This window comes from Nanorana parkeri, unplaced genomic scaffold (genome assembly GCF_000935625.1).
Source record: "Nanorana parkeri isolate BGI_ZX_2015 unplaced genomic scaffold, ASM93562v1 scaffold1, whole genome shotgun sequence".
Classification (NCBI taxonomy): Eukaryota; Metazoa; Chordata; class Amphibia; order Anura; family Dicroglossidae; genus Nanorana; species Nanorana parkeri.
Window position 1 is genome coordinate 3,911,201 of NW_017306269.1, and position 26,947 is coordinate 3,938,147.

General features: G+C 42.9%; 1 protein-coding gene across 5 annotated transcripts in view; it reads right to left on the bottom strand.

Annotated features, from left to right (window-relative positions):
• Positions 1-207: 207 nt before the first annotated feature.
• Positions 208-26,947, bottom strand: part of RCOR3 (REST corepressor 3) — a 31,204-nt gene continuing 4,464 nt past the window's right edge. For 3 of the 5 annotated variants that reach the window (XM_018574302.1, XM_018573655.1, XM_018574973.1), the window contains exons 3-12: positions 23,352-23,429; positions 22,863-22,915; positions 19,881-20,042; positions 19,634-19,758; positions 18,034-18,112; positions 15,755-15,973; positions 14,359-14,436; positions 13,494-13,551; positions 3,481-3,722; positions 208-577 (exon numbers count right to left, since the gene is read on the bottom strand). In XM_018574302.1, coding sequence (XP_018429804.1) covers positions 233-577; positions 3,481-3,722; positions 13,494-13,551; positions 14,359-14,436; positions 15,755-15,973; positions 18,034-18,112; positions 19,634-19,758; positions 19,881-20,042; positions 22,863-22,915; positions 23,352-23,429 — 1,439 coding nt within the window. In that variant the 3' untranslated portion in view covers positions 208-232. The remainder of the gene's footprint in view (positions 578-3,480; positions 3,723-13,493; positions 13,552-14,358; positions 14,437-15,754; positions 15,974-18,033; positions 18,113-19,633; positions 19,759-19,880; positions 20,043-22,862; positions 22,916-23,351; positions 23,430-26,947) is intronic. The other 2 variants (XM_018576068.1, XM_018575630.1) reach the window with 1 other exon arrangement.

Below are 26,947 nucleotides of genomic sequence, written 5' to 3' on the forward strand. Positions count from 1 at the left end.
AGGTTTACGTCTGACTCGGTATGTATATAAAAAAAAGGCTACATTACATTCTGTATCAGTTTAGTGTATGGTACAAAAATCTTTAACATCTGAAACGTCATGATCTTTGTTAGGAGTGGTAGAAGAATTCGTCAAACTTCAGACAAGGGCTCCAAAACTGACTCTTCTCTCTCAAAAAATAGCTTATTGAAAAGTTCACCTTTTTTTAAGCTGAGAACATAGCGACATAAAATCAGTGCATTGTCTGCTGTGGTTCGGTTTGAATTCCAATAAGGGAGGGAGGCTGCTGACCGGAGCTTGTGGTCACGACTGGCCTTGGGTTCAGACGAGGGGGCAAGGAGCTAGCAGGCCGAATTAGAGGAGGAGGCGGCTGGTTGAGGGTGGGCCTTGGCTGAACGAAGCGAGCCTGCTGCTGTAGAGGTGGAGGCTGCCGATGTAGGGCTGGGGCAGCCGGTAGCGTGGGCCGGAGAAGAGGTGGCGGCTGGTTCAAGGCTGATGCTGAAGCTGCCGGTGCTGGGGCAGAGGACTGTTCTGGAGGTGACTGGCTGGTTGGAGGAGCCGTCTGGCTGTTCTGTACCTACGACAAAACAAAAGGAAAAAAAAAAAATCAATTTTCAAGTCCTCTAATAAAGGGATTTTTGGACTCACCGTAAAATCTTTTTCATGGAACACCTAGGGGGATGCAGAGAAGATGACTCAAGGTAATAGACCCCACCTTTAGAAAGTTAGACGCTAAGAAACTGAAATCCATCCTTCATCCTAGATCTCCCTATAAATTCCCACCTACTTTAACGAAGATGTCTTGCCAGAAGATGAAAATGATTGCTAACCCCTCACCACAGGGGACCCAGTGCATAATGCACTTGGTCCTATTCAAATCAGAGCAAGGGATTTCAAATAAAATGCAATTTGTGTTTCTGTCAGTGCTACACCCCAGGCTAAAGCCCAATTTAGGGGCATTCCAATGAGAAAGTTATAGGCAGCACGGAAGTCACATCTTCCTCTTTATTCTGCCACTTGCTCTGGGCGTTACAGTGCACACTGGATAGTCTGCACACCCGCCATCGGTCTCTTCTTCTGAAAGCTGCCAGACGGAGCTTCTCTTTAGCCACTGACAGCATTCCGTGTTACTTTAAAGAAGCTGGAAGAGAAGATCAGGGAAAGCACAGGGCTGCAGGGCAGAGTTAGAGATGTTCAGTCTGGCAGATTTCAGAGGAGGAGGGGGTTGTTTGTGCTTTGTGTGCACTGCCAGTCAAGCCCCTATTTCTCTGTGCTGTCAGTTAGAATTGCCATCTCCTTCATCCAGCATTGTTGGGCAGCAGTGGTGGGTGGGGAGGCGAGCTGTCCAATAACTCTGCTCAGAAATCCTTGCACAGATTTGAATGGGTCCAAAAGCAATGTGCACTGGGTCCACCAGGGGGTTCAGCAAGCTTCTTTTATCTTCTGAGAAGTCTCCTTCTTTAGGTGAAAAGACAACAACTGTATACATTTTATGTTGTAAAATGCAAAACTCTACCCAATACTTCCCCTGCCTATGGTGGGACATCTGGAAGGTTTTGAAACTAGGGAAATCTTTGTGAGCCATAACTACTGCCATAAAGATTTGACAGATGAAGTGGGTTTGAGAGCTGTGTTTTTTGAATAGCAGTTTTGGAAACTATCACTCCATCTCCAGTTGAGTAAAAGAAACCTGCACGTGAAGCAGATTCCATTTTGGGGCTGCTTATGTCACCACAATCTTTGGATACCAGTAAAACTGAAACAATCTTTCACGCTGGCTCCATGTTTACCTATAAGCCAACATACAACTTAAAATTTGAGGATTTTTTCCGAGGAGTTTCTGAGGCTAGATCTAGAGAGGCTCCAGAGAAAAGAAGCTCTGTGTGAAAGTAGCTTTAGAAAAGTGTGTCTTGAAAGCTACTGAATGAGTGGGAACAGTGACACAACCCTCCCCTGCTCAGAGCTGCACATTAATTGCAGGGGTTTCCATTTAACCAGCCTTAAAAATAAACCATGGACAAAACTTGTTTGTTAGGTTTTGAACATAATTTGCAATTGTTTTTTACTGTAGTCTCCCCATTGAAATTAATATTTGTTGACTTTTTTTCATAGTAGTGTAGGCTTTTTGTTGTATGTGTTTTTTTAAGTGCCAACAATACCTGTTAATCCTGCTGGCACATTTCCCTGCTTCCTGTTCTCTGCTCACAACATTACCCACAGGGTCCTAATCCTATGGTAGACCTTGTCAGTATCACTTGTGTGCTTCCAGGCCTGGAACAACAAAATTGTGTGCACAATATGCCTGCAGAGTCCCATTGTCAGCCTGTGTTATAAGAGCATTGGAGTTGTAGTCCTAAAGCCAACAGTACTAGCCAGATATTGTGGCTTAGAACCTTCCCAAGGCCCAGGAGTGCAAAAAGCTGAAATTGAGAATTGCAGCCATGGGACTGCTGTAAAATCAAGGAAAAACAGGTACTGGTTGGCTGTTTTTATAAAAATAATTGTGGTTATGTTAATGATTTAGATGTACTTTACTGCCTAATTATTTCAAATCCCGGGTTCATGTTTACTTTAAAGCTGAACTCTGGGCACAAAATTCTTTTATCCCAATATAATCTTGAACAGCCACCTAGGATAAACCCACTTTGTATGCACCAAAAACCTTTGTATATCCAGATATTACGATATTAAAGTAGCAGCGACATCGTAACTGCAGAGAGCAGAGCTGCAGGAGGGACCTAGAAGGCACATCCATTACACGCTGTCTGACGAAAAACTACTGGAGGGAGTGGAGGCAGAACCAGTCACCCTACGCAAGCAGCAGTGACCGGCCTTTATTACAGACAGTTCCTGTACAAAGGCAAAGTTTTACACTGAATTACTGCACAAATACATAAAGAACTCCAAGAATCAAGTAAGAATACACATGCTTCTTTTGTATTTAGACAATATTTGCATATCCCAGAGTTCAGCTTTCTGCATGCTACCAAAGGAAGGACTAAGGGAGGAAAACTATTTTAACCTGGCCCCGACAAGGACATGCCAATAGTGCTGGCATGCCCCCATAGGCTTACATATGCCTACAATACAGAGATAGACATGCCAATAGTGTTTATGAAGACTACAATAGAGAGATAGAAGTCATTCAGTACTCTGACTCTTCCAGATGTGGCCTATACCTCAACATCATCTTCTCGGAATCCCCCTAGAGGCGGGAAGGAAAATCGTGTATACAAAACTAAACACATGTTTATATGCATTACATAATGTATAGTCTTATCGTACAAAAGTAACTTTTGAAGAAAAAAAAAAAATCATACTATTCATATATATAAATGTATGCATACATAAAACAAAATATTCAAGTGTAGACAATAAAATTTTACACTGCTAAATACTACCTATTTATAGGTAATCAATAACTGCAAAAAAGGAAGAAAAAAAAAATGACATGTCTGAGCTGTGGGTACACAAACACACCTCATCCTCTTCATCAGTGCTCTTTCCTGATGGCACATGAGAAGTGTTTTTTGTGTCATCCCCTAAAGCAGAGGTATCACCATTAGAGGCCTGGGTTCCTTGTTCTGCTTCCCATTCCTGCAATACCTCCTCTAAGTTAAACCGGCGCCTGTAGTTTACAAAGAAGTTCTTCACTTGACCAACTGTCTTGTTGCCAATTACATCTGCAATAGCTTGAAAATCTTTACCATATTTGCGGACACCTGGAAGGCAAAGTACAACATTCACCAAAGACTGCAGGCTCATTCGAGTGCTTTGTATGTCAACAAAACGTGCATGGTTGAAATTTTGGTTTCTACACATCTTGTGGCAACATGATAGCGATCGTTCTCATATGTTCTTTCTAGGACACTAGTTACCTTTACAAAATTGATATACAAAGGCAAGTACATTTTGGCCACAACTTAAAGTGACTCTGTCGCTGGGTTAACAATATGTTGTGGCAATGCACCACCTTCCATAGAAGAGGCTTTATACTCCCCTGTCCTGCCTCCACTTCCCCAGATCTTTTGCTTTCTTGCAGAGCAATGGCCTCTACACATCTGACACAGAAAGGGGTAAGTGGAAGGAACCACAATGCTCATGGCAGGGGACGCAGGCACCCAACACTCCTGGACGTGCCAGATGTAAAGATTTATCAGGTGGCTGTAGGGTGAAGACAGGAGAACAGGCAGCAGGGCAGGTGAGTATGAAGCGTCCTATGGCTGCTGGTGAGTCGAATTAAAGGATCAGTCAACTCAAAACCATTACTTCAGTTTTGGGTAGATGATAGAGGATTGAAGCACCCATTGACTCATTTTATTGCTAGGAGAGTCTGAGGTTCCTAGCACCCCCAACGGCTGAAGCTGATACCAGGGGTTCTCAATGTCCATGTTGGAAGTGGACAGAGACAGGAACTGCAATGGGGACTACTTGTCTTGGGGGGCCTCAAGAAATATAAGCAAACAATGGGTGACTTAGACCATTGGCATCCAACCAGAACTGAAATATTGCTTTTGGGTGGCCTAACTTTTAACATCATATTGCAAACAACGGTGATTGGCAATAACCCCTAAAAAACACTTAGAATGTAGCTCCTAGTAAACCCACTCTCAGCTGCTGAATATATGAGAATTATGAGTGACCATGTGCCAATGTTCTCTATACTGTGTGACATTATTGTGACTGGGACCTCTTTATCAAAGAAATGTAAAACCAGCAGTGAAAATGGACATGCAGAGTTAAAAAAAACCTGTCATAGAAGTAACATGTCAAGAAAACTGTGAAGAGAAAAGACAAACCACTTCAAGTCAAAACATGGGATAAGGGACAGAGCAGTCTCCAGACGTTGTCCATCTACTAGCTTGAAGAAGAAAGGAGGGAGGAGCAGAGAGCAGGGGAGTGGCTTACTCTGTGTGAGTGTTCGTGGACACACCCACAGCTTACTAGCACACACAAGGTGCCTCCATAGGACCCTGCAAGGGAAAGGAGCCAACCTAAAACAGGAAACCAGGACCAGTGTTCAGGGGACCAGCTGCACCAAACTAAAACTTTTAAACATCAAGGAACAGTGTCCATTGTAAGTGATTTAATCAGCATTTTAAAAAGCGTAAAAACCTTTCAATTTTATTATCCCTTTAGGGCAATACCCCATCCAGCACTGGAGTCAGAGATGCTTGGTTTTATTCAATAAAGAGTTCTTATTCCTAACAATAACCCATAGCAACAAATTAAAATCAATCTCCTGCTAATCAGACTTTAGCAGAGTGAACTCTGATTGACTTATAGCACTTAACGTGACAGTAAACTCAGAAGTTAAACCTAAAAAATACATTCAAGTTCCATAGCTATTAACAAACATGTATCTCATTTGTGTTGTAAAGTAGTCACCGCTCCAAGCTCGCTCCCGTGATAGACTACAATCTCAATAGAGCAGAGGGATGATGGGGAACAAAAGTAGCCCGCCTCCAGAAGGAAGGACAGTGTCAGCACCAATTCAGAGATGATTTGAGGATCTACAGCCGAGTGATACACAAATAAGATACATTTTTGTTATTAGTTATGTTGAATGCATTTGTAAGGTTTAACTCCGGAGTTCAGTGTCACTTTAAGAATTAGAACTCTTTACTGAAGTTGTAGGAACATTTTTTTAATTAGATGTTGATGTAAGGAAGTTCTGATTATAGTCATATCATAGGATCATTGGCTGCCATTCAGAAGGTATGTTTTCCGCTGCTGCTATAGGATGATTCTTAGCACCACCACAGCAAACATGCTGAGTGTCCGTACAAGGGATATTCATACTGTCATCAATATTCATCATCAATTAAAAGAGTAAGGCGCAGGCAAGTTATAAAGGTAGAGACATTACAGAAATTATACAGATGTAACACAGACCAGGTAAAAATAATGTTCTTAAGAATGAAATACAAATTTGCATTTAGAAACCCAAAATTGCTCTTCGTAGAAATTTACTGTAAGAACTAGCAAAATAATATGTGAATATAAAACCTTTTCCTATATTAAAAATATATGCCAACATTAAGGGTCACCAAATAAATAGTTGCAAACAGAAAAACTAATCTTATGCTGATTCAAGTGAATTGTAGTACATGCGAGCAGGCGCTTAAAGGGACCCAATCAGGTCATTAAGGTTTAAAAACTAACAATGTTCCCAAGTTTTATAATCCTCAAATCAGTTACTTGCCCCCAGGGAGCCAAATTAGTTCTGGGCCTATGACATAAGCAGGCCTCAACCTCTGCTCTAACTAAAGCTGGTCATACACTGGAAAAATCCAACAGATCCCTCTATCCACGCTAAAAAGCATGGATGGACGAATTTCCAAGCTATTATATCCTCCAGTTGCGGCTGAGAACGTGGACAGTGGATGCAGGCACTGTTCAGTCGAAAATTCTTGGACTGGCTCCTCCGGCAAAAGGCGATTGAAAAATCAAATTTGTTGACCGGAGGGGTGCCGATGGGGCCACCCACTGCTTACATTTTGGCCGGTTCATCAGGAACAAGCCAAAATATGCTCTGCGTATGGCTAGTTTAATGTAGAAGTAAACATTAATTTTTTTTGCATATATCTACTAGCAAGCAGTAGATATATGCAAACACATTAAAAAAAAAGTTACCAAATATGTTAAAACTTACCTATGTCTCAGCTGCTCACTCCCGTCTGAAGATTCTCAGATGGCCGTGAAAGACTATGGGGGGCCGCATGCGCAGTACAGATCTTTGGCCGGGAGAAGAGGAGAGACACAGGATAAGTCAATGCACACAGTTGGCAGCGTGCACTCGCACAAACTCCATGGGACAGGAAGACACAGCAGTGAGCACTAGATCAGAGACTGACACCAGCATTGGAGGGACTCCTGAAAACTACTGAAAAGAAGATGATCGGATCAACCCTAGAGGGTACTGTCATTGAAATATTACATTCTCAGGGGCTGGCATAGCTGCAAGGCAGAGATTGAACATTACGTATAAGCATGTGTCCAAGACTGAAAAGCTCATCGGGCACACGCAAAAAGATCAGAAGATTAACAAGAGGTATCTGTGGTCACCATGAACCGTCTGCCCTGTGTGACTATTGTTTGTTAAGAATCTTTTATGACCTGGCAAATTCACTTTGATACTATATTAACGTGTTGCAAATGTTTATTGCAGTGGGCTAAATATCAGCAAAACCTAATACCATTACCAGGAATACAATGGTTCTCCAGCTACTAGAGGAGCTCAAAGTCACATGGTTGGCCTGGAACTGCAAGCTACATTTTGTAACTCCACTATTGGTAGCTTTGGAATAGTAGAATATATAAACCAGGGGTAACAATAAGTTACCTCTGAGTAACTTAGAGTAATGTAAATTTTGAGTAATTTTGAGGCCAGAGTAATGTAAATTTTGCTCATGCTTAGTTGATTAAATAACAGCCCAGATTATAACTTCAGTACAGCAAAGGCTTGGAATTTCAGGTAGCGAGAGGCTAAGGAAATGTGCCAAGAATGGGAAAAAGAGACTGGCAGAAAATGTTTTCTGGAGCCATATAGAGGAAAGCATCTCCTTAGATGCATGAGCTCGCCTCTCGCTTTCAGCCAACTGTGAACATGCTTAGGAAGCAGGCACATCTACAGAGATTCTGAAGAGTATATATTTCACATATACTGTGGACAGAGAGCTCTGTGGCTGCAGATGTCTTTATAAGGAGGCAGACAAATATTTAGACTGGAGGCTCCTAATGCTTCTAGTACAGTTCACGCAGAAAAAAAACCAGAGAAATTTGCAAACTTGCTTGATTATTCAGATTATAGTAAAGAAACAAAGCTGTTGAAAGGTCCTTTCATGCTATATGACCTATAACATAAGATATCAAAACAGAGATAACCACGTGTTGCCTGTTATTATAACCAATCATTCCAATTAGATTTAGAATAATCACTGATATAGCCCTATATATACTGTACTTTAGAAGGCAAGAAAACATCATTTTGACCAACAGGAGATGAATTTTCTATCCAATACAGTCAGAACCTAAGTAATCACTAATTGTAAACAGCTACTTAACTCAGTAAATGGTTCTCTGCAGGTAGAAAGACTGCAAAACACATTCTAATCAAATTCACAGTAGGAACTTGTGGAGACAGAAAGTTATTAAGCAGCGTAGATCACTTTATTCAAACTGGCTGAAGAACAAGAGAGGTAAGCGGTGCATTGCTCTTCTAGAACAGGTTTCCTTTGCTGCCATGTCTTCTCTCGTGAGAACTCTGCCTCCTGTAACATGCTGACCCTTGTCTGCACATGTAGGGCTCATTCACATTACAATGCTGTGTGCTGTAATGCACTCATTGTCAGGAGTTGAAGCATGGTGTTAAACAGCCTATTTAAAATGAATGGGCTGAAACAATCACTCATTGAAAAAGTGGCAAGTTGTATTTTCAGACACACATAAGGTGCTCTGGGTAAGGTGCTCTGGGTTTCATTTACGGCACACTGGTGTAAATGGGCTCTTAAAGTCTGTGATAAAACCTCCACTACACAACTCATGTGTGAAATATTATAGTGCTTTAACGCCACAAAGAATGGATTGAAGATACTTTGCCGAGTTGTTTCCCCCGTCTTTAGAAGTCAAGGTTAGACACCCCCCACGATCTGCCTTTTTTGGACAAACATATAGGGTGCATTGCTTCCAAGGTCAGCGGGGTGCTGAACACCAGCAGAGGCTTGTTCTATGCCCCATAGGCTGCATAAATCGAGGGGAAAAAAGCCACCTGCGCTCTATGGAGATTCAGAATGTGGTAAACTTTTTCACCTAAACAACACAGAATGCCACCAGGAACCTCTTACCCTGACACGTTTCACACATAATACTAGGCTTAATCATAGAGGTACCAGATGGAACACTTTGTCTGTGTTGTCCAGAAGAATAAAGGTGCCAGCATTTGCATCTCCACGGAGTGCAGCCGGCTTTCTGTGCCCTGGATTTGTATTGCCTTTTTTTGGAATTTCAGCTGGTGAAAATAGGAATTGCAATAGCACAGTTAACTGTCAATAGTGTTTTGTGGCTTCCATATTTTCTTTATATGTGCTATAGAAAGCTAGGGAAAGCTGTGGCACCATCCGGCATCCGACACTGAGTGAGCTGAGGACATACACCCGGTACAGTGGGATATTTGCAGTTTACTATTCTGTCCTGTGTGTTTAGGGTAAATTTGCTTGTAGATAATGAGGTCAGGATTTAGGATGAAAGACTAGGAACCTACAACTTTAAAATTCAAGTATAGATTTTCAAATCCTCACAGGTTCTGTTTAGAGTCATGAAAAAGTTCTCAAAAGGGACAAAAATACCTTAACTTTGGAAACTGCTTATATGCAAACAAACATGGCTCATCACATGACCATGGCCTAGGCACTGGTAACATGCTCACTGCTGGATTAGCCAATTGGCAGCTCTGCCTAAGGGCCTGTTCATCTGGACCGTTTCCGGACCTGACAAAATGTGACATGCAGTATTTTCTCTGTCGTAAGCTGAACGGACTGCGCACGTGAGAACTGGAGCCCATAAAACACATAGGGATACATTGGGATGCATTTTGAGTGCAGCAGCGTACGGAGCCGGTCAGCACACAAAACGGACGTCGTGTGAACAGGCCCTAAATGCTGATCCTCCCCTACAGCAAAGTGATCATTGCCAATGCATCTGTTTTGGGATTCTGCAGCAGATGTTGCCAAAGCCAAAAGGTATTTCATATCTTGTCACCTTTTAGGAGTTGATGGAATCAGGGTGTGGGGGTCTCATTTGTTAGCAGCTCTGCCTAAGTTTTGAGGCCTGATTCACATATGAGTTACCAGGGACCGCAGTTCGCACGCCGCAGTTGCTGCACGGCCCCATTGATTTCAATGGGGTCATATCCGTGGCAAAAAGGCTCATGCACCTTTTTGTGTGATGAGCAACCCGCATTTTTTTGCGTTTGTGCGTGATTGCATCTGCGGAAACATGGCCCAAAACAGCGTGGATTGCTAGCCACGATTGGCTGCCCGATCTCGGATCGCTCAAATGTGAACCGGGCCTGATCCTCGCCTACAGCAGAGACAAAGGAATTACCAATTCATCTGTTGTGGGATTCTGGAGCAGATGTCCTCACAGTCAAAAGGTATGTCATGTCTTGTTACCTTTTAGGAGTTGATGGAATCAGGGTGTGGGGGTCTCATTTGTTAGCAGCTCTGCCTGAACTCTGAGGCCAGGTTCACATATGGGTTGCCTGGGACCGCAAGTTTGCGTGCCGCAGTTGCTGCGCAGCCCCATTGATTTCAATGCTGCTGAGCTACCCGCATTTTTTTGCGGCTGTGTTTGTGCGTGATTGCATCCACGGAAACATGGCCCAAAACAGCGCGGATTGCAAGCACTGCCCGATCTCGGATCGCTCATATGTGAACCGGGCCTGATCCTCCCAAACAGCATAGACAAAGGGATTACCAATTCATCTGTTGTGGGATTCTGGAGATGATGTCGTCACAGTCAAAACTTATGTCATGTCTTGTCACCTTTTAGGAGTTCAGGGAATCAGGGTAGGCAGGGTAGTGTGGGGGTCTCATTTAACTATTAAGATATTTGTAATCTGCGATACTACATGAATTGAGAAAAAAATGTAAAAAGTAATTTTACCAAGTGAGCTACAAAACAACACTGGACAGTGAAAAATCCTGCAACTTAGATCTGAGCACTGGAAAACCAATTACCTGCACACAGTGCTGTGGGATATTTGATAAATACAGATCTAGCAGGAGCGCCGATGACTCACAGAACAAATCTATTATGTGCGGGGGCTCAGCGATAATTTAAAACCTTAGCCAAGATCATAATTACAGCAAATCTCATCTTCTGTTCTTTTCACACTGCAATCAGGAATGACAGGATAAGTGTATCTTCAACAGGCTTGGCGCCTCTGAAAGGGATATATTATTTACTACATATGTCAGGCTGGCATACAGTGAACAATGTCTAGCATGAGATACAGACCCCCACCTCCCAGTATCTCCACTAGAGACCAGTGCCGGAGCAAGCAAGGACACAAGGAGCTGCAGCATGGAGATCTTGTGGTGGAAGCATATAGGCTAGCTGGTTCAAATCTCTTCTTTGAAGAAGAAAAAAAACAACAACCTACAATAGATTTAGAATTTATTTTGTAAATAATATACCCATTTCAGACACACTAAGGGGTCTAGTTATAAAAAATTAACAGATCAATTTGCCATAAGAATCAGTGAACGTTTGTTCTGTGCAAATAGAGGCAAGAACGAGTGTTCTCAGTATATTTTATTTTGGTAAATACCATATTATGGCCACTAGATGGAGCTGAGAGTGTGCATACACTGATTTATTACCCAAATAAATGCCCCAAAACTATGTGTAGGTAAAGTGCTCTTAAGAGATGTAGTTCTGGAGTGTGCGCTTACGTCAATAGAAACCCAACTGAACTCTTGTATTACTCATCTACAATCAGGCTGCATAGAATGTAAAATATATAGTATCTCTTTTATTATGTGTTTGGGCAAAAAAAAAAAAAGTAGTCGCCCTGTGCAGGCAGTACGCTGGAGAGCCAGACAGATGATCTCACAACAGGGAGCATGACGCGTTTTACATGGGTTATACGCTAAGCAAAATTTTTTTCTTATTTTCAGCATCCTTAGTTTAACAGTTAAGTTTATGGTTAGTCACATGGTTACGCTGGAAAAACACAAATCCGACAAATTCAACCAGTAAAAAAAATTGAATGTACAGCTGGGATCAGACCCAATTCCTGCACCTTCACGCCTCAGATCAGACCCAATTCCTGCACCTTCCCACCTCAGATCAGACCCAATTCCTGCACCTTCACATCTCAGATCAGTCCCAATTCCTGCACCTTAACACTTCATATCGGACCAATTCCTGCACCTTCCCACCTCAGATGAGACCCAATTCCTGCACCTTCACGCCTCAGACCAGACCCAATTCCTGCACCTTCCCACCTCAGATCAGTCCCAATTCCTGCACCTTAACACTTCATATCAGACCCAATTCCTGCACCTTCACATCTCAGATCAGTCCCAATTCCTACACCTTAACACTTCATATCGGACCAATTCCTGCACCTTCCCACCTCAGATGAGACCCAATTCCTGCACCTTCACGCCTCAGACCAGACCCAATTCCTGCCCCTTCCCACCTCAGATGAGACCCAATTCCTGCACCTTCACGCCTCAGACCAGACCCAATTCCTGCACCTTCACATCTCAGATCAGCCCTAATTCCTGCACCTTCATATCTCATATCAAACCCAATTCCCGCACCTTCAAATCCCAGATCAGCCCCAATTCCTGCACCTTCACACCTCAGATCAGACCCAATTCCTGCACCTTCACACCTCAGATCAGCCCCAATTCCTGCACCTTCACACCTCAGATCAGCCCCAATTCCTGCACCTTCACACCTCAGATCCGCCCCAATTCCTGCACCTTCACCCCTCAGATCCGCCTTCATTCCTGCACCTTCACACCTTAAATCCGCCCCAGTTTATTCACCCTTATTCCTCAGATCAGACCCAATTCCTGCTCCTTAACACTTCATATCAGACCCAATTCCAAGATATAAGATTAGTCTCAATTGCTGCACCATCAGACAATAATGGGCTTTATATGCTTCCCTTCTGCAATTGCTGGAACAACTAAGAGGAGAAATAGGGTAGGGGGCAGTGCCACCGCAAGAGACTTTGCGTGCTGTAGGATGTTCACCTCTGCTTTAAAAGAACCAGTCATTCAAGAAATGATTGCGATAATTAATAAAATATGTAAATACACAGCCATTGGCATACTACACATAGATCGGATGTTGTGGTAACACACTGAGTAAATGAACAGAAAGACCAGTTTGGGAAGCAGTCAAACACATTACACCCTCCAGTGAGACACTAAACCCTTATTTGGAGTATAAGTAACAAGTGTAGTGCAAACTGTGAGCACAAATCTGGCTGCAGAGTGTACTACATGTTGTTATTAGGATGCTGTGAATAGAGATTTCGTGTTTTCTAAATCTAGTGTATCCCTACATTTCCCAAAACCTACAGCAACAAACTACGTTTTACCTGCTCCTTTGTTTCATCAACCATGTATCCGGCTGTTTATGTATCAAGATTTCTCATTGGTTGTTTGCTTGTTGCTGTGACTTTCCCTTTCAGGAATATATTTCCTGTGTCTATAATTGTGCAGCAGCGCTGGTGAGAGTGCTGATGTTAACCCCTTCGTGACTGACGACGTACAGTGTACGTCGCCAGCATCGGGGCTGTTTAAACAGACTCCAAGCACATGACCTCTTGTGTGATTGGAGCAACTTAACTAACAGCAAAACAAAGTTACAAATCACATAGAAATGCACACAGTCATTGCAGGTCTGTAAAGGGAAATAGGAAAATGACAAGCTATCATTTACCGAGCAGCATCTTATGCTCCACTAACCTTGCACTGCGAGAAGCTGCTCTTCTGTAGTCCAGCGGGCATTTACTTTCTGAGTTGACTGTAAAAAGCAAAATGAAAGGTGAAGCAGCAGAGACAAAAGAAACTACAATTAAAGTGCAAGTTCACCTTTGTTAAACCTGAATTCCCGGCAAACACACACACACGATTATCCTACTTGCAAACAAATTTTAATTCTGTTCAGCCAGTCTAGTGATTAAGGCCTCGCCTACCAGACAGTGTAACCAGGTTGACCTCACTTTTCTTCACTAAAAGCACCTACGTCACTGACCCACCCCCCTGCCAATAAAGCCGCATTGCCACACATATGGGCTTATTACTCTGCTTGGCCTTCCTGACAGCAAGCTACCATCATTAGATTGATAACATTGTGCAAAGCAGTGAATTCTCACTGACAATGCTGCCTTGTTCCTTTATGTGCTGGGTAGATCACAGGAAGCCAATATGAAGACATATTCAGGTGTGTTTATTAACTGTAATTAAAAACAATTATTATTATTTGAAGGCATACATTATGAGATGACTTTTGTATCTGCCTGGAATTCAGCTGCATCATTGTCCACTTATAATAAATGTTATCGTTACATGCATGAACTACATACCTCTTTTTTTTAGAATAGTGGTCCTCAACCACTCAATATCTACTGGATCAGTCTATTACATGCAGTACCTGTCATACATCATTTACAATCCAGAAGAATATAACAATCCAGCAAATACCTAAATAAAAGACATCTGTAAATGTGAAACATCTAAGGATTTGTATTCTCTTTTGAGCATCCAAGGTGAACTTACACTTTCAGTAAACTCAAGACTGTTAGAGTGACATGGAAGACATAAGCTTTACCTCTGCTGGTTGGAACTCCTTTATTCCGCCTTCCAGCTTCTGTTTAAGTGCACTGTTTATCTGCTTAGCATTCTGAACCTTGAAATGTAAGCAAAAGCCACATTTAGCAAATCAATAGGAGAATCAGTATAGAGCATAAAAATCATCTGGGGCACTTAAGATGTTTAGAATCTTTTAAACTATTTACTTTTTCCCAAGAGTGTATGTTGACTTAAACATTTAAAGAGAACTTGAGAGAAATGCCTGAGGCCCAATTCACGCCACATCCAGATTACCTTCAGATATGACCAGACTAGTTTCCGGACCCAAAATGCATCCTAATGTATTCCTATGCTATTTCTGGCCTCTGTTCCCACCAGCGCAGTCCGTTCTAAACCAGACCAGAAAACTACTGCTTGCCCTATTTTGTCTGGTCTGGAATGCACCAAAACGCATGAAAAATGCATGGAACGCACCTGTAAAACCATTTTAAGCTAAAAAAATAAAAATACATTCCAATTACGGCAAAAACGCAATGCACTATGTTCCAGATCTGGTCTGGAAAATGGTGTGAACCCAGCCTAAATGTATAGCAGCACCCGACAGTTTATTACCATCACATAGAGGGTCAACCGCACACAGTGACAGGTCCTCTTTATGGAGACATCATGGGTCTATTAGACCCCTAATGTCACCTAGGGACCTCAAAAAAGCTTCTGGGTCCAGTGATCGGAGGGAAATCAGCAAGTAAAAGTGTGCTGCTCTCTCTCCAGTCCTGCTACAGAGACCCGCTGGAGGACAAGGATGCACAGGATAGCAGGCGGGGAGGAGGGGTAGTGTGTGTGTGTGTGTGGCTCACTCCACGGCACCATACAAGCGATCGGGTGACTCTATAGGCGCCCGAACACTTGTATGGATCAGTCATGCCTGGCTGTACGCAATGAAAATAGGTTTTGCTTTTGACATTTAAAAAAGCCCACCTGCTGTTATGAGTTGGCTGGGGGGCAAGGGGTTAAAAAAAGTTTTTACATATTTATAAAGAACATTTTCACTTTGTTTATCTCATGACTTTAAAGAAAGCGAAACCCCAATAATTTTAACGAGGGAGGAGAAAACCTGTTACATGCCTAATGTTAAGCAAAGGACAATCGAAGGGACATCGTAGGCTTCACAATAACGTCTGAATTGTAAATTGCAGATGCAGTGTGGAGTAATCACTGGGATATGGTTATCTGTTCTCCGTTATAAATCGTCCCCTATACACTGGAAGCTTTGAACAAGACATTGAGCGCATACACAGAAAAAGAACCTAAATTTTACTGTCAGTGCCCATGAACCCAAGTATCACATACCCCTGCCAGAGTTTTCCATCTGAATGAGTGTCCTTCAAGTGCACATGTAAAGAAGAAAGTACTACCTGACGTTTTAATGATATTAGTTCCATGTCTAGTTGACGAAGAATAGTATTGGCAGCGTTGGGACTACATGACACAGCTACAACATCGTCCTTGCTTATGTACATGCCCTTAGGAGGCCGGTACTTGGACCGCTGAGAGTGGTGGCGATGCTGCAAACTTTGGTATTCTCTTCTGCCAAGAGCAACTTTGACTGGCTGAATGCAGGACTCTGTGGTCGCCTGGAGGAAAGAGAAAAATACATATATTTCTAACCATAATTAGTTATTGCCAGTTGACATAAAAATGGTCACATGCTACAAAACGGTGTTACCACAAAATGTCGGCTCTGTCAAAAATGTAAATGTCACTCACATAAGAGGTGGAGTTACACTTAACAGAAGTGAACACTGGAACCTGTGCCCATAAGGCAGGCAGAGGGCAAAGGAATAGTCACCAGTATTGTTTCTGTTCTGCCTGCCACTGATCATTTCCCCCATTGCTGGCTTACCATGCCTTCTTCTGCACTGTGTCAGTTTTGGTTTTTTTAGCAAATTAGTACATGATGGTAATGGACTCTAAGAAAGGGTTCTATAGACAGTACAAAAATCCAATTTTCTTTCTCATCCATTGAGGAACACAGGAAGTCTTTAACCTTCAGGATGTCCAAAAGCAGTCATATTGGGAGGTTGTGAAAGACAGCAAACAGTCAACAGGCCCAAAGTAATAACAGGAACTGGGGACTGCCTGCAGCTGATAAAGTCATCTGAACAACCTTATGCCTGCAGCTGGTATCACAGACCGAAAAGGTCCAACGGGTAAAATGTGTGAACTGAAGACCAGGGGGCAGGCTTACAGCCTTGGACTTGGGAAAGGTGAAAAAGTAGGAGAGCCCAGAAAGTGCATGTTGGAGATTGGCCAGGGTCTGAGAAGACACTGGAAGATTGGATGTGAGAAAGGGAGGAGGATGCAAGGAACAAAACTCAAGTTGTATCTTCGGGACAACCACATTTTGCACCCAAGCATTGGGAATGCAAGATTTCCAAGCGTCCCCAATCTGGAACGTGGGAGCGCACCTTCACGCCAAAGAGGGCTAATTGGTGGATTTGCCAGACTTGGAATGCCAGGTCTTGCAGGAGGAACGAGAACCAAACTTGGGAGGTCTTGGTGTGAAAGCTGAGGAGCTGTAATAGAGGACCTGTGAGCCACTAGGGAAGGTGGATATTCTTACTCACGGTAGCATCCTTAATGATAGCATCAAACATAGACCAAAGAGGTGCTAGAAGAAAAGTAGATTAGGTCCTAAAATAGCAGGGCTGTGAAAATGACATCTATCTTTTTGGGGCACTATCAAAAAACTGAGGCATGCTGCTAGTAGATGGTGTTATATCCTGGGCTTGCCAATAGTTTCCTTTGTTTGCTGTGTCCAATCCTCCTGAAGGCAGCAGTATAACACGAAGGTTTAGGACTTCCCGTGTCCCTCAATAGAGAAGAAAAGTAACTTTTCTGTGCACTGCTCAGACACAATTAACATAATAATAATAAGCTTTAACAATTGTGGATATCTGCGGGAAGGGTCTTGATGAAGAGACATCAAACTCACTACACATGCTAGAGTATATCCCCATGATATAAAATACAGTTGTATTAAGAATTCCTATTAACTAAAAAATGCCTAAAATGAAGGATTCTGCGAGTCTCGTGAAGGCATTATGTGGGTCCAACTCTTATAATGTAGTGTTGGTTTGGAGAGTTTGGTGGATATAACAGGTCCCATTCAAGATAAAGATGTAAAACTGGGCGCAGATTTTTAAATCTGTAAAATTTAAATTTAATGGAGTTATGACTTTTAGATGCTACCTAACCCTAAACAAACTAAACCTTTGCATAGAAAAAAAATCCTACCTACATGTCCCTTTTACTCGTTCTTTGGGTGTCTATGTTATTACCTCCATGACGTAGACAGTTCCTACTAGCTGTCAAGCAGCAGAGTTCCAGCAAAAGGGACCATCAGCAACCAGATAGCTGACTTGGGTAAGTAATTCTTCGCTTAAAAGGTTTTTTAAAAACACAACTTAATGGGTGAGAGATTGTGTCTATAAAGCCAAAACTTTTTACAAAGTTTTGGATAGAGTAGGGAAAGGTTAAAACCCTATCGATGGGCCATCATGTTTTCCTGGCCCAATGAGGTTGCTGTGTATGATGCAATATTAGCTGAACAATTTGTTCTTAAGATCCATTCACATCCATTCCTTTAAGCAACCCTTCAATTAAAATTTGGGAACAAGTCAGCTTTACTCACATCTTTCTTGGTTTCTTTTTTGGGATCATAATCACTATCATTTCCATCCTTGGGATTTGTATCATCCACATCTTCATCGCTGAGTAGAAACACAACAAAGCTTTAGTTTGGTCCAGTTTCTTCCCAGACATGATTCACACAAACCATTATACAACCTAATAAAATGATGGTTTAAATTAGAACTCCAAGCAAACAGTTAAAAACACAGTTGAAATGCATGTTTGTGAAAGGCTTTACCAGTGACTTAATAACCTGGGTCACAAAGCTAGGTGACACCACAACTTCCGGGTTCAGATTTAGAGCTTTCCATTTAGCTCAATAGACTCTGCAGTGCTTCTAATGATGTTGATTCACATCATAACATATTTGTGCTTCACCTGATTGCCTGGATAAAGACTTCACAAGAATCTATTTTGAATGTATATTTGAAAGCAAATCAACTCAAAGAAAACCTGTACTGAGAGAAATAAGGGACTGCCACTGCTGACCTACTAAGAATACTAGTAGTCTATGGTGCCAATACTTTCTCAGTCACTGAGCTGGAGTAACCTGGAGGTTAGAATGTCAAGAGTGATATCAGAACATTTACAGGGTTATTCACAAAAGGGTGAAGAGTTTGGAGAAGGCAGGAGAAGTGAACAATCTAGGCCAAAATAGCTGGTTTGGAAAAATTCTCCAATTCAGCTCACTTTCCAGTTCAGATATGTTGTCCTAGATTGGTCACTTCTCCTGCCTTCTCCAAACTCTTGTCCCTTTTGTGAATAACCCCTTAATGTGTATACTTCTTCCAGGTCAGTGACTCAAACAGCTAAAACTGCTGGATCAGCACAACAACTAGCATTTTCGGAAGGAGTGTTCAGCAACAGCAGACTCAATATTCTATGAGTATGGTTCTCCTTGAGGGCATAAACTGGGAAAGTGAGAGCACACTTCACAACACATTTTGATCAGTCACATGCTTGGTAAGTGTCAATCTCTATGGGTGCTTGGTGCAGGACTGATCAATATTAATAAGCAGTATGAAGTACCTACATATGTAATACACAAATATAACTTAAAAAAACCCACATTAATAGATAATTTATCTTACACTGATCACATTCATCTAAAGAACACAAAATCACTCCCTTTCTAAGTTCTCTCTGTCACCACAGGCGCACCAAAAAAAAAGGCCAGCCCTGTAAGAGAAGCCCATCTATACTTACCTTTCTGTCCTGTGCCTTGAAACTCTGCCACTTCACTGCTCTCTGCCTCTGCCCTTCCGGGTAGGTTAACTACCTGTTCCCCTGCTGCACGCAGTGGTTCCTACTGTTGTATGTCCTGTATGGATGTATGAGCTGGTGGAGAGATCAGTTATGTGCACAACTGTAAGTTTGGAATATGTTCAGTGACTGGGAAGCAGTATTGTTTAATGACACTGGCTGCTGGAAAAAGTAGACAGGCTTCTTATACAGAGCTGGTCTTCTTTTACAAGTGACCTTGCAGTGACCACAGAAAGCTTTAAGAAATGAAAGATCTGCAGCAAGGGTCATTATAAGGAATGGCAGAGATCTTCATTTATACACATCTAAGTGATAATTTGATTGCTAGTGGACGATACCTTTCTCCGTTGTTATTTTTACTGGCCAACTTTCGTGCCTGTCTGTCCATTAAACTTGTCCGAGATCGTGTTTTTTTCCATGAGTAGTAGTATTTTACAAGGCTTGCTATTGTTTTATCTGGAAGCTAAAGTAAAGAGTTAATTCAACAGAGGTTAAACACACAGTAATACTACAAAATGAAATGGTTTGTTGACCAGTGATGTCTCAGTATATGAAGTTGTATATGATCACAAAGCAATGTCTTACCATTTGTTGAATCCTGTGGAAACTTTTCCCATGGAAACTAAATGCTTGTTCAAAGAGAACTTTGTCTTCCACCGTCCATTCATCAGGGAAAGGTGTGAAGTTGGGAAGATCAGCGAGCGATTTCTCAATATTGTGCTTGTGCCAAAACAGCATGCCAAGAGCCTTGAACATAAACACAAAGATCCTCTAAATATCCAGGCCACCTACTTCAATCTGTGCTGGAATTAAGGGGAACTCCAATAAGAACAGTGTATCTCTTACCACATAACATATTAACATTACACAATTAAAACTACAATCCCTTTTGTGAAAGCCAAAATGAGCCCTATGGTGTCTTCATACTCTAAGGCCCCTTTCACACGGGACGGTCCGATCGGGTCTGCCTGTCAATTTTTCAGGTGGATGCCCAATGCAAGTCTATGGGCAGCCGGATGGGTTTTCGTTAGGGATGCACAGATACTAGTATCGGTGCTCGGCTTCCTGATTGGTCAGGAAGCTGGCCAATCAGGAAGCCGGGTACCATGTAATGACGCGGCACATGGCTTTCAGGTTCCATGCTACCTCGGCACCTCATGACAAGGGATAATGGAGTCAGCTTCCCGGCCAATCAGGAACCCGAGCGCTGCATCATTACCCGGCGCCCGGCTTCCTAATTGGCCAGAAAGCCGGCTCCATGCTTTCTCGTCACTTAGTGACGAGAAAGCATGGGGACGGTTTCCCTGCTAATCGGGAAGCCGGGTGGCTAGTCTTTACAGCGGCCCAGCTTCCTGGCTAATCAGGAAGCCAGGTGGCGAGTCGTTACACGCTGCCTGGCTTCCTTAATGGGACTTCCGGTATTGGTATTCGGTATTGGCGAGTATGGGAAAAAAAATATAGGTACTCTTACTCGATACGGAAATATTGCTATCAGTGCATCCCTAGTTTTCGTTTACACCTGGTTACCCTTGACTCCGGCCAGGTCCGGGGAAAAAAAAGCTGAATAGTGTTCATTTCAACAGACCTGATTGTGCTGGATCGGGGGTAATCTGATGTAAGCGGACACATAGGGGTCTATTCACAAAGCTGCCGAAGGATCTGGCCGTAGCTTCGGCCGATCCTTCGGCTAGCTTCGGCCCCAGGACCCCTTCGGTTCCGTACAGCTCCCGATCATGGCCGAGCGGCTCAGCCGAGCCGAACGCATATGCATCGGCTCGGATCACTTCAGATCGGTCATTCACTCGGCTGCCCTCGGCAGCTTCGTGAATAGAGCCCATAGTGTTAGTTTATATCAGAGGGCCTTACTACCATTCAGACTTGCAGAGTTTTCCATCTCAGACACTGTGTATAATACACTGCCTCTTCCTCAGCTTATTACAGCCAAGCTGGTCTAAACCAAGGACAAAAAGACTTCATCACATAACAGGGGCTTCCTCTTATCTGCGCTATGAAAACAGAACTCTTAACTGTGTTGTTTTTTTTAACAAGCAGTACTACAGCGAAATATATGCCCCTTCCTTCATTTATTAGCCTTTTTTATTTAAAGCACAAGTTTAACCAAAAAAGAAAATATTTATAGCCCATTAAAGGAGAAAGTAAAACAAAGCTTTTGCAGCAATACTTGCCTTCAGTTCAGAACTGTCCCCAGCAGCACCTCATTTTTGCCACTTGATGTCCTCAGTCTTCAAGGATGAATGACAGCCAGTATAATTCAACCCTCTTCCTCAGAGCTGTGAAGGCCCTACCCCTAGCCTGTGACTGAGCAGTGAAGAAGAAGCAGCACAGCGATGAAATCATTTCTCTGTCACTTTGCCTTTTCCTCCTATCAGCATATTCCTTGTCAGCACATAATCTAATTGGCTCTTTGCGCTGCTTCATCCCCTCACACTGTAGCTCTGTAGTACAGGACTGCAAGTGGTCAAATTTGGGTACTTACACTGCTTGCATTTAAAAAATAAAGTTAATGATATATTCAGCAATTCAAAGTGGCTTTAGGGCCTGTTCACACCATAGAGTTGCACGATACCATGTGATTAACACACCCTATCACACATAGCTTGCGGTACCGTATGCTAACTGTGTGTTGCCATTAATTTGCAGGGCACCCCAAAACACTTTCGGATGGCCATGTGTTGCAGAGCTGCACCGCAATACCATGCATTGCACTAAAAAAGTATTGCATGCATACTTTTTTCAACGCACGGTATTGCAGTACTGCATGTTGTAACACACAGCCTAAGGGAGGTGCTTGGGGTGGCATTTAAATGAATGGTAATTATTGCACCTAGCGCATGGTAACATGGTAATGTGCAACATTGTGCGTTCATCGCAAAGTAATGTGCAATCAAAACAATGCTATAGTATGATCAAACCCTTAAAATGACAGTAAACTCAGGAGTTAAATTCTAAAAATACATTCCAGTACCTTCAACTAATAAGAAAAATGCATCTTATTTGTGTATCACTCGGCTGTAGATCCTCAAATCATCTCTGAATTGGGGCTGACTCTGTCCTTTCTTCTGGAGGGGGGCTACTTTTGTTCCCCATGGTCCTTGTGTGTGCTGTAAAGTAGTCACCGCTCCAATCTCACTCCCATGATGGACTACAATCTCACATTAAGTTAACTGATTTGGATTGAGATTGTAGTCCATCACGGGAGTGAGTTTGGAGTGGTGACTAATTTACAACACACACAGGGTCCTTGGGGAACAAAAGTAGCCACCCTCCAGAAGGAAGGACAGTGTCAGCACCAATTCAGAGATGATTTGAGGATCTACGGCCGAGTGATACACAAATAAGATACATTTTTCTTATTACTTGAATGCATTTTACGTATGTAACTCCTGAGTTTAGTGTCACATTAATTTGTGTCTTTCACACCTCCCTGGAGTTCAGCTTCAAACAAAACAAGATGACTCGTCAGAGCATAGAAATCAAGCTGCTAACTAAACAAAACAAACAGAAAATATTCACAAAGCCATACAGCAAACCCAAATGCACACATACCTGTTCCACATTGTAGCCATGTTTCTCTTTTGCGATTGCAATATACTCATCCACTGTTTAAAAAGATGAAATAGAAACGTACATGTTTAAATGGTACAACTGTATGAAATTGTAGTACAGTAGAGCAGAAATCCCCTTTCAAGGACAAAACATTTTTCAGTTTTTGGAGACCCTCCCTAATTAACCGCTTGAAGACCAGGTGTTTAGACCCCCTTCCTAGCCAGGCCATTTTTCAGTGTTCAGCGCTGCAGTACTTCAGTGCTGCAGACCCCTAATGTCACCTAGGACCCCCCTGAAGAAGCTGATGAAGCAGAGATCTGCTTCATCAGCTTCTCTCCAGCAATGGCTGGCCGGGAGGTAGTTAAGGAATGTATGATTTTCAATACTTCCCTTTAAAAGGATACATCAGAGTTTTAGCATGACAGCTGGTATTGCTTGAACTTATTGGTCCTGACAGAAAGGTGCCTACGGGAAAAAAAAAATACTTACACTTCAGATCTGGTATAGTATGATAAGGAGACCACACCAACATCCCTCCGCTGTCCTTATCCGTATACTTCGTAGTCCCTTTAATACAGAAAAAAAAGAAAACCTAAGTGCCTCGGTGATGGCAACTTTCTCAATCCACACAAACAGAATTTTAACAAAGCAATCCTGAAGTAACGACTTCTGACTTATTAACGCAGCAGCTAGAGAGCCATTCATAACGCTTTGGATGGAATAAATTAGAACATCACTAAAGAAAGATGTCATAATAATTACAGAGTTCACAGTTACCAATTTATAAAATAGGGTATCAAAGAGTAATATTTAGGGATGCACCGACACTAGTATCGGTATCGATGCCAAGTATTTGGGCGAGTACTCGTACTCGCCCAAATGCTCTCATGCATAGTCCGATACTACCAGTATCAGGAAGCCGGGGCAGAGAGTCATTACACGCTGCCCGGCTTCATGCTCTCTTGTCACAAGTGAAGAGAGAGCATGGAGCCGGCTTCCCGGCCAATCAGGAAGCCGGACACCGTGAAATGAGGCGCTGCCCGGCATCCTGATTGGTCGGAAGCTGGCCAATCAGGAAGCCAGGCGCTGTGTAATGACGCGGCACCCGGCTTTCTGATTAATCGGGAAGCCGGCTTCATGCTGCCTCGTCACCTCAATCAGGAAGCCGGGTGCTGCGTCATTACACGGCGCCCGGCTTCATGATGGGCCAGAAAGCCGGCTCCATGCCTTCTTGTCACCTAGTGACGAGAAGCATGGGGACGGCTTCCCTGCTAATCGGATAGCCAGGTGGCGAGTCTGTACACGCTGCCCGGCTAATCAGGAAGCCAGGTGGCGAGTCATTGCATGCCGCCTGGCTTCCTGAATGGGACTTCCGGTACTCGGTATTTGGTATCGGCGAGTACCGGAAAAAGAATATCGGTACTCGTACTCGATGTCGAAATACAGGCATCAGTGCACCCCTAGTAATATCTGTAATACCCACAAGAACCAGATTCCTGAAGGTTGCACATTCCATTCAAAAAAACGTACATGACTTTTGTCTTATGTTTATTTCTACTACCAGCACCCCGTTTATAAAACCTTTATCATGTGATTATATGTCTGATGTGATCTATGAATTGGATACACGGTTTGAGTGTCACGTGTTAGGTTGGCCACATCAGTCCACAAAATTGATTCATAGATGTTTGGCATGTCAATGCCTTCCTAACTTGTTTCATTGAACTGCAATGTAATTCTTTTTAAATGCAGCCCTGTAATTAGACAATTGATATGCGGTCAAAGTCTAAAGCTGGCCATACACAGTAATTTATTTATTTTTTTGTTCAAACTGCAGGCTCAACAAAATAAATATAACAGATTTCTCCATCCACCCTAAACAGTGTGGTGGATGGAGGAATCTCCTGGTGGGCTATTGTATTCTGACAGTGGAGGGTGTGCCGCTGTCAGAATACCTGAACAGCTACAGCAGCCAACTGGCTGCTGTCAACGTTCACCTGAAAATTTTCGGGCCGACTCCCTCGATTATTTGATTGAAGGATGTCGGACAGAATCATTTGATGCTGACATCTAAGGATCCATCCGGTATCCTTTTGTGGGCTGATGTGGATGAGTCACCCACTGAAGGAATTTCGGCCATTTCAAGAACAGGCCAAAATGTGCACAGTGTATGACCAGCTTTACTCTAAGCGTGCACCATTTTGAAGTCTAAGTATAGACAAGTAGCTAAATGCATTGTAGAAATCCATATGTGGGAATTGTCTGCAAAAAAATGTAAAGCTCTGTTCAGTCGGTCTTCGGGTTTCAAACAATCGAGTCAATTTGCTTTTCTCCAATACAGTCAAAGCAATGGAGCTTGGAGGAGGCTTTGATAGGAAAGTGAACAATGATGTCATCTTTGTGCTCCCTCCTGCAGTCAGCAGATCTGACAGGTTCATATCACTTTGCAATACAGAATAACCTGATTGGCTTACATTGCTGCCTCTTTCTCTACCTAAATAAATGCTGATATTCCGGTTGGTACTGTAGGCTAGCACAAGTAATATGTACATTATTTTTAATAAACAAATTAAATGGTGATCTTAATATCTGCCTAAACGTATGCTTTAGCAAAAAATAAAAAACCACATGTGCAGTACATCTCTGCAATACATGCACATTTTCCATGTTTTATCCAGCTAAAGACCCTGCAAGTGCAGAAAATTACAAGCTGATCTCATACACTCAGCTCCTAAGTCCTGTTGTGGGCTGACAACACACAGCATTTTTGTGGATTGTGTGGTGTCTAGGGCTGCAACAACTAATCGATTAGTTGATTTTCAATTAGTTGCCGCTACTCCGTTCTCCTCTCCGCTGGTGCTGGCTGCAGCAGTCTGTGTCCCTTTTAATCCCCGCTGCTCTCCACACAATGTATCGGCAGAGGCAGCGGGGACACAGACCACTGCAACCGGCAACAGCGGGGAGAAGAGACTGTGGTGAATCTGCAATCCCTCGCTGCTCCCCCGTACCTCCGCTGCTGCTCTGTTCCCCTGCTGCCCACCCTGCCTCTTCTGCCTGGGGCGTTCTTCCTCCTCTGCCCGCCCCATTCCTTCTTCAGTTCCCTCTTTTGCTGATTCACAGCAGGAAGTGGGAGGGTGCAATAGCCAGCCTGCTATTGGCTATTGCAATTTAGAATAACCAACAACAGGCTGGCTATTGTTCCAAGCCACTGCCTGCTGTGTTGACATTCAGCTGCCTCAGCAGCTGAAAGTAGTGAAGTCGTAAGGTGACACTAGGGGTCACCTCCATTGCGCCATCACATAGGGGGCTTGTGAACCCCCACATGTGATAGCTATGAGGTAAAAAAAAAAAAAAAAGTAAAAAATACAATTAAATAAAAAACGTCCCCCCAAAAATTGAAAGTCCCCCAACCCTGCAAACGCGCATATATAGTAACAGAAACATAAGTCGGCTGCGCCTACATAGAAAAATGACGATTGCGCTACACATGTCATGTACCGCCATGTATTTTATATTAAAGAATGGTATTTTTTTTTATTCAATTAATCAAAAAAAATTATTGGCTAACTAATTGATCGATTATGAAAATAGTCATTAGCTGCAGCCCTACCCAGTTATCTTTTGCTAAACTACATAAACTATCCCACGCTCCTATCTCTACAACATAGTTCTTATGTGGGACTACAGGATTATTAGATTCTAAAGCTCACCACACATGTTGCAATCTGATTGTACAATCTCCTTTAGATCTACAATACCAAAAGGTAGCAAATAAGAGAAGTTCATTAATAGGGTTTACACTTTAAAGTAGGGATGCACCGATACCAGTATCGGTATTGGTGCCGATACCGAGTATTTGGGTGAGTACTCGAATTCGCCCAAATGCTTAGATGCCTAGCCCGATACCCGAACCTCCGGTATCAGGAAGCCAGGCACTGAGTCATTACATGCTGCCCGGCTTCCCGGCCAATCAGGAAGCAAGGCAGCATGTAATGACTCGCCGCCTAGCTTCATGATTGGTCAGGAAACTGGCCAATCAGGAAGCCGGGTGGTGAGTCATTTCCCGCCCCCCCCCCCCCCCCCCC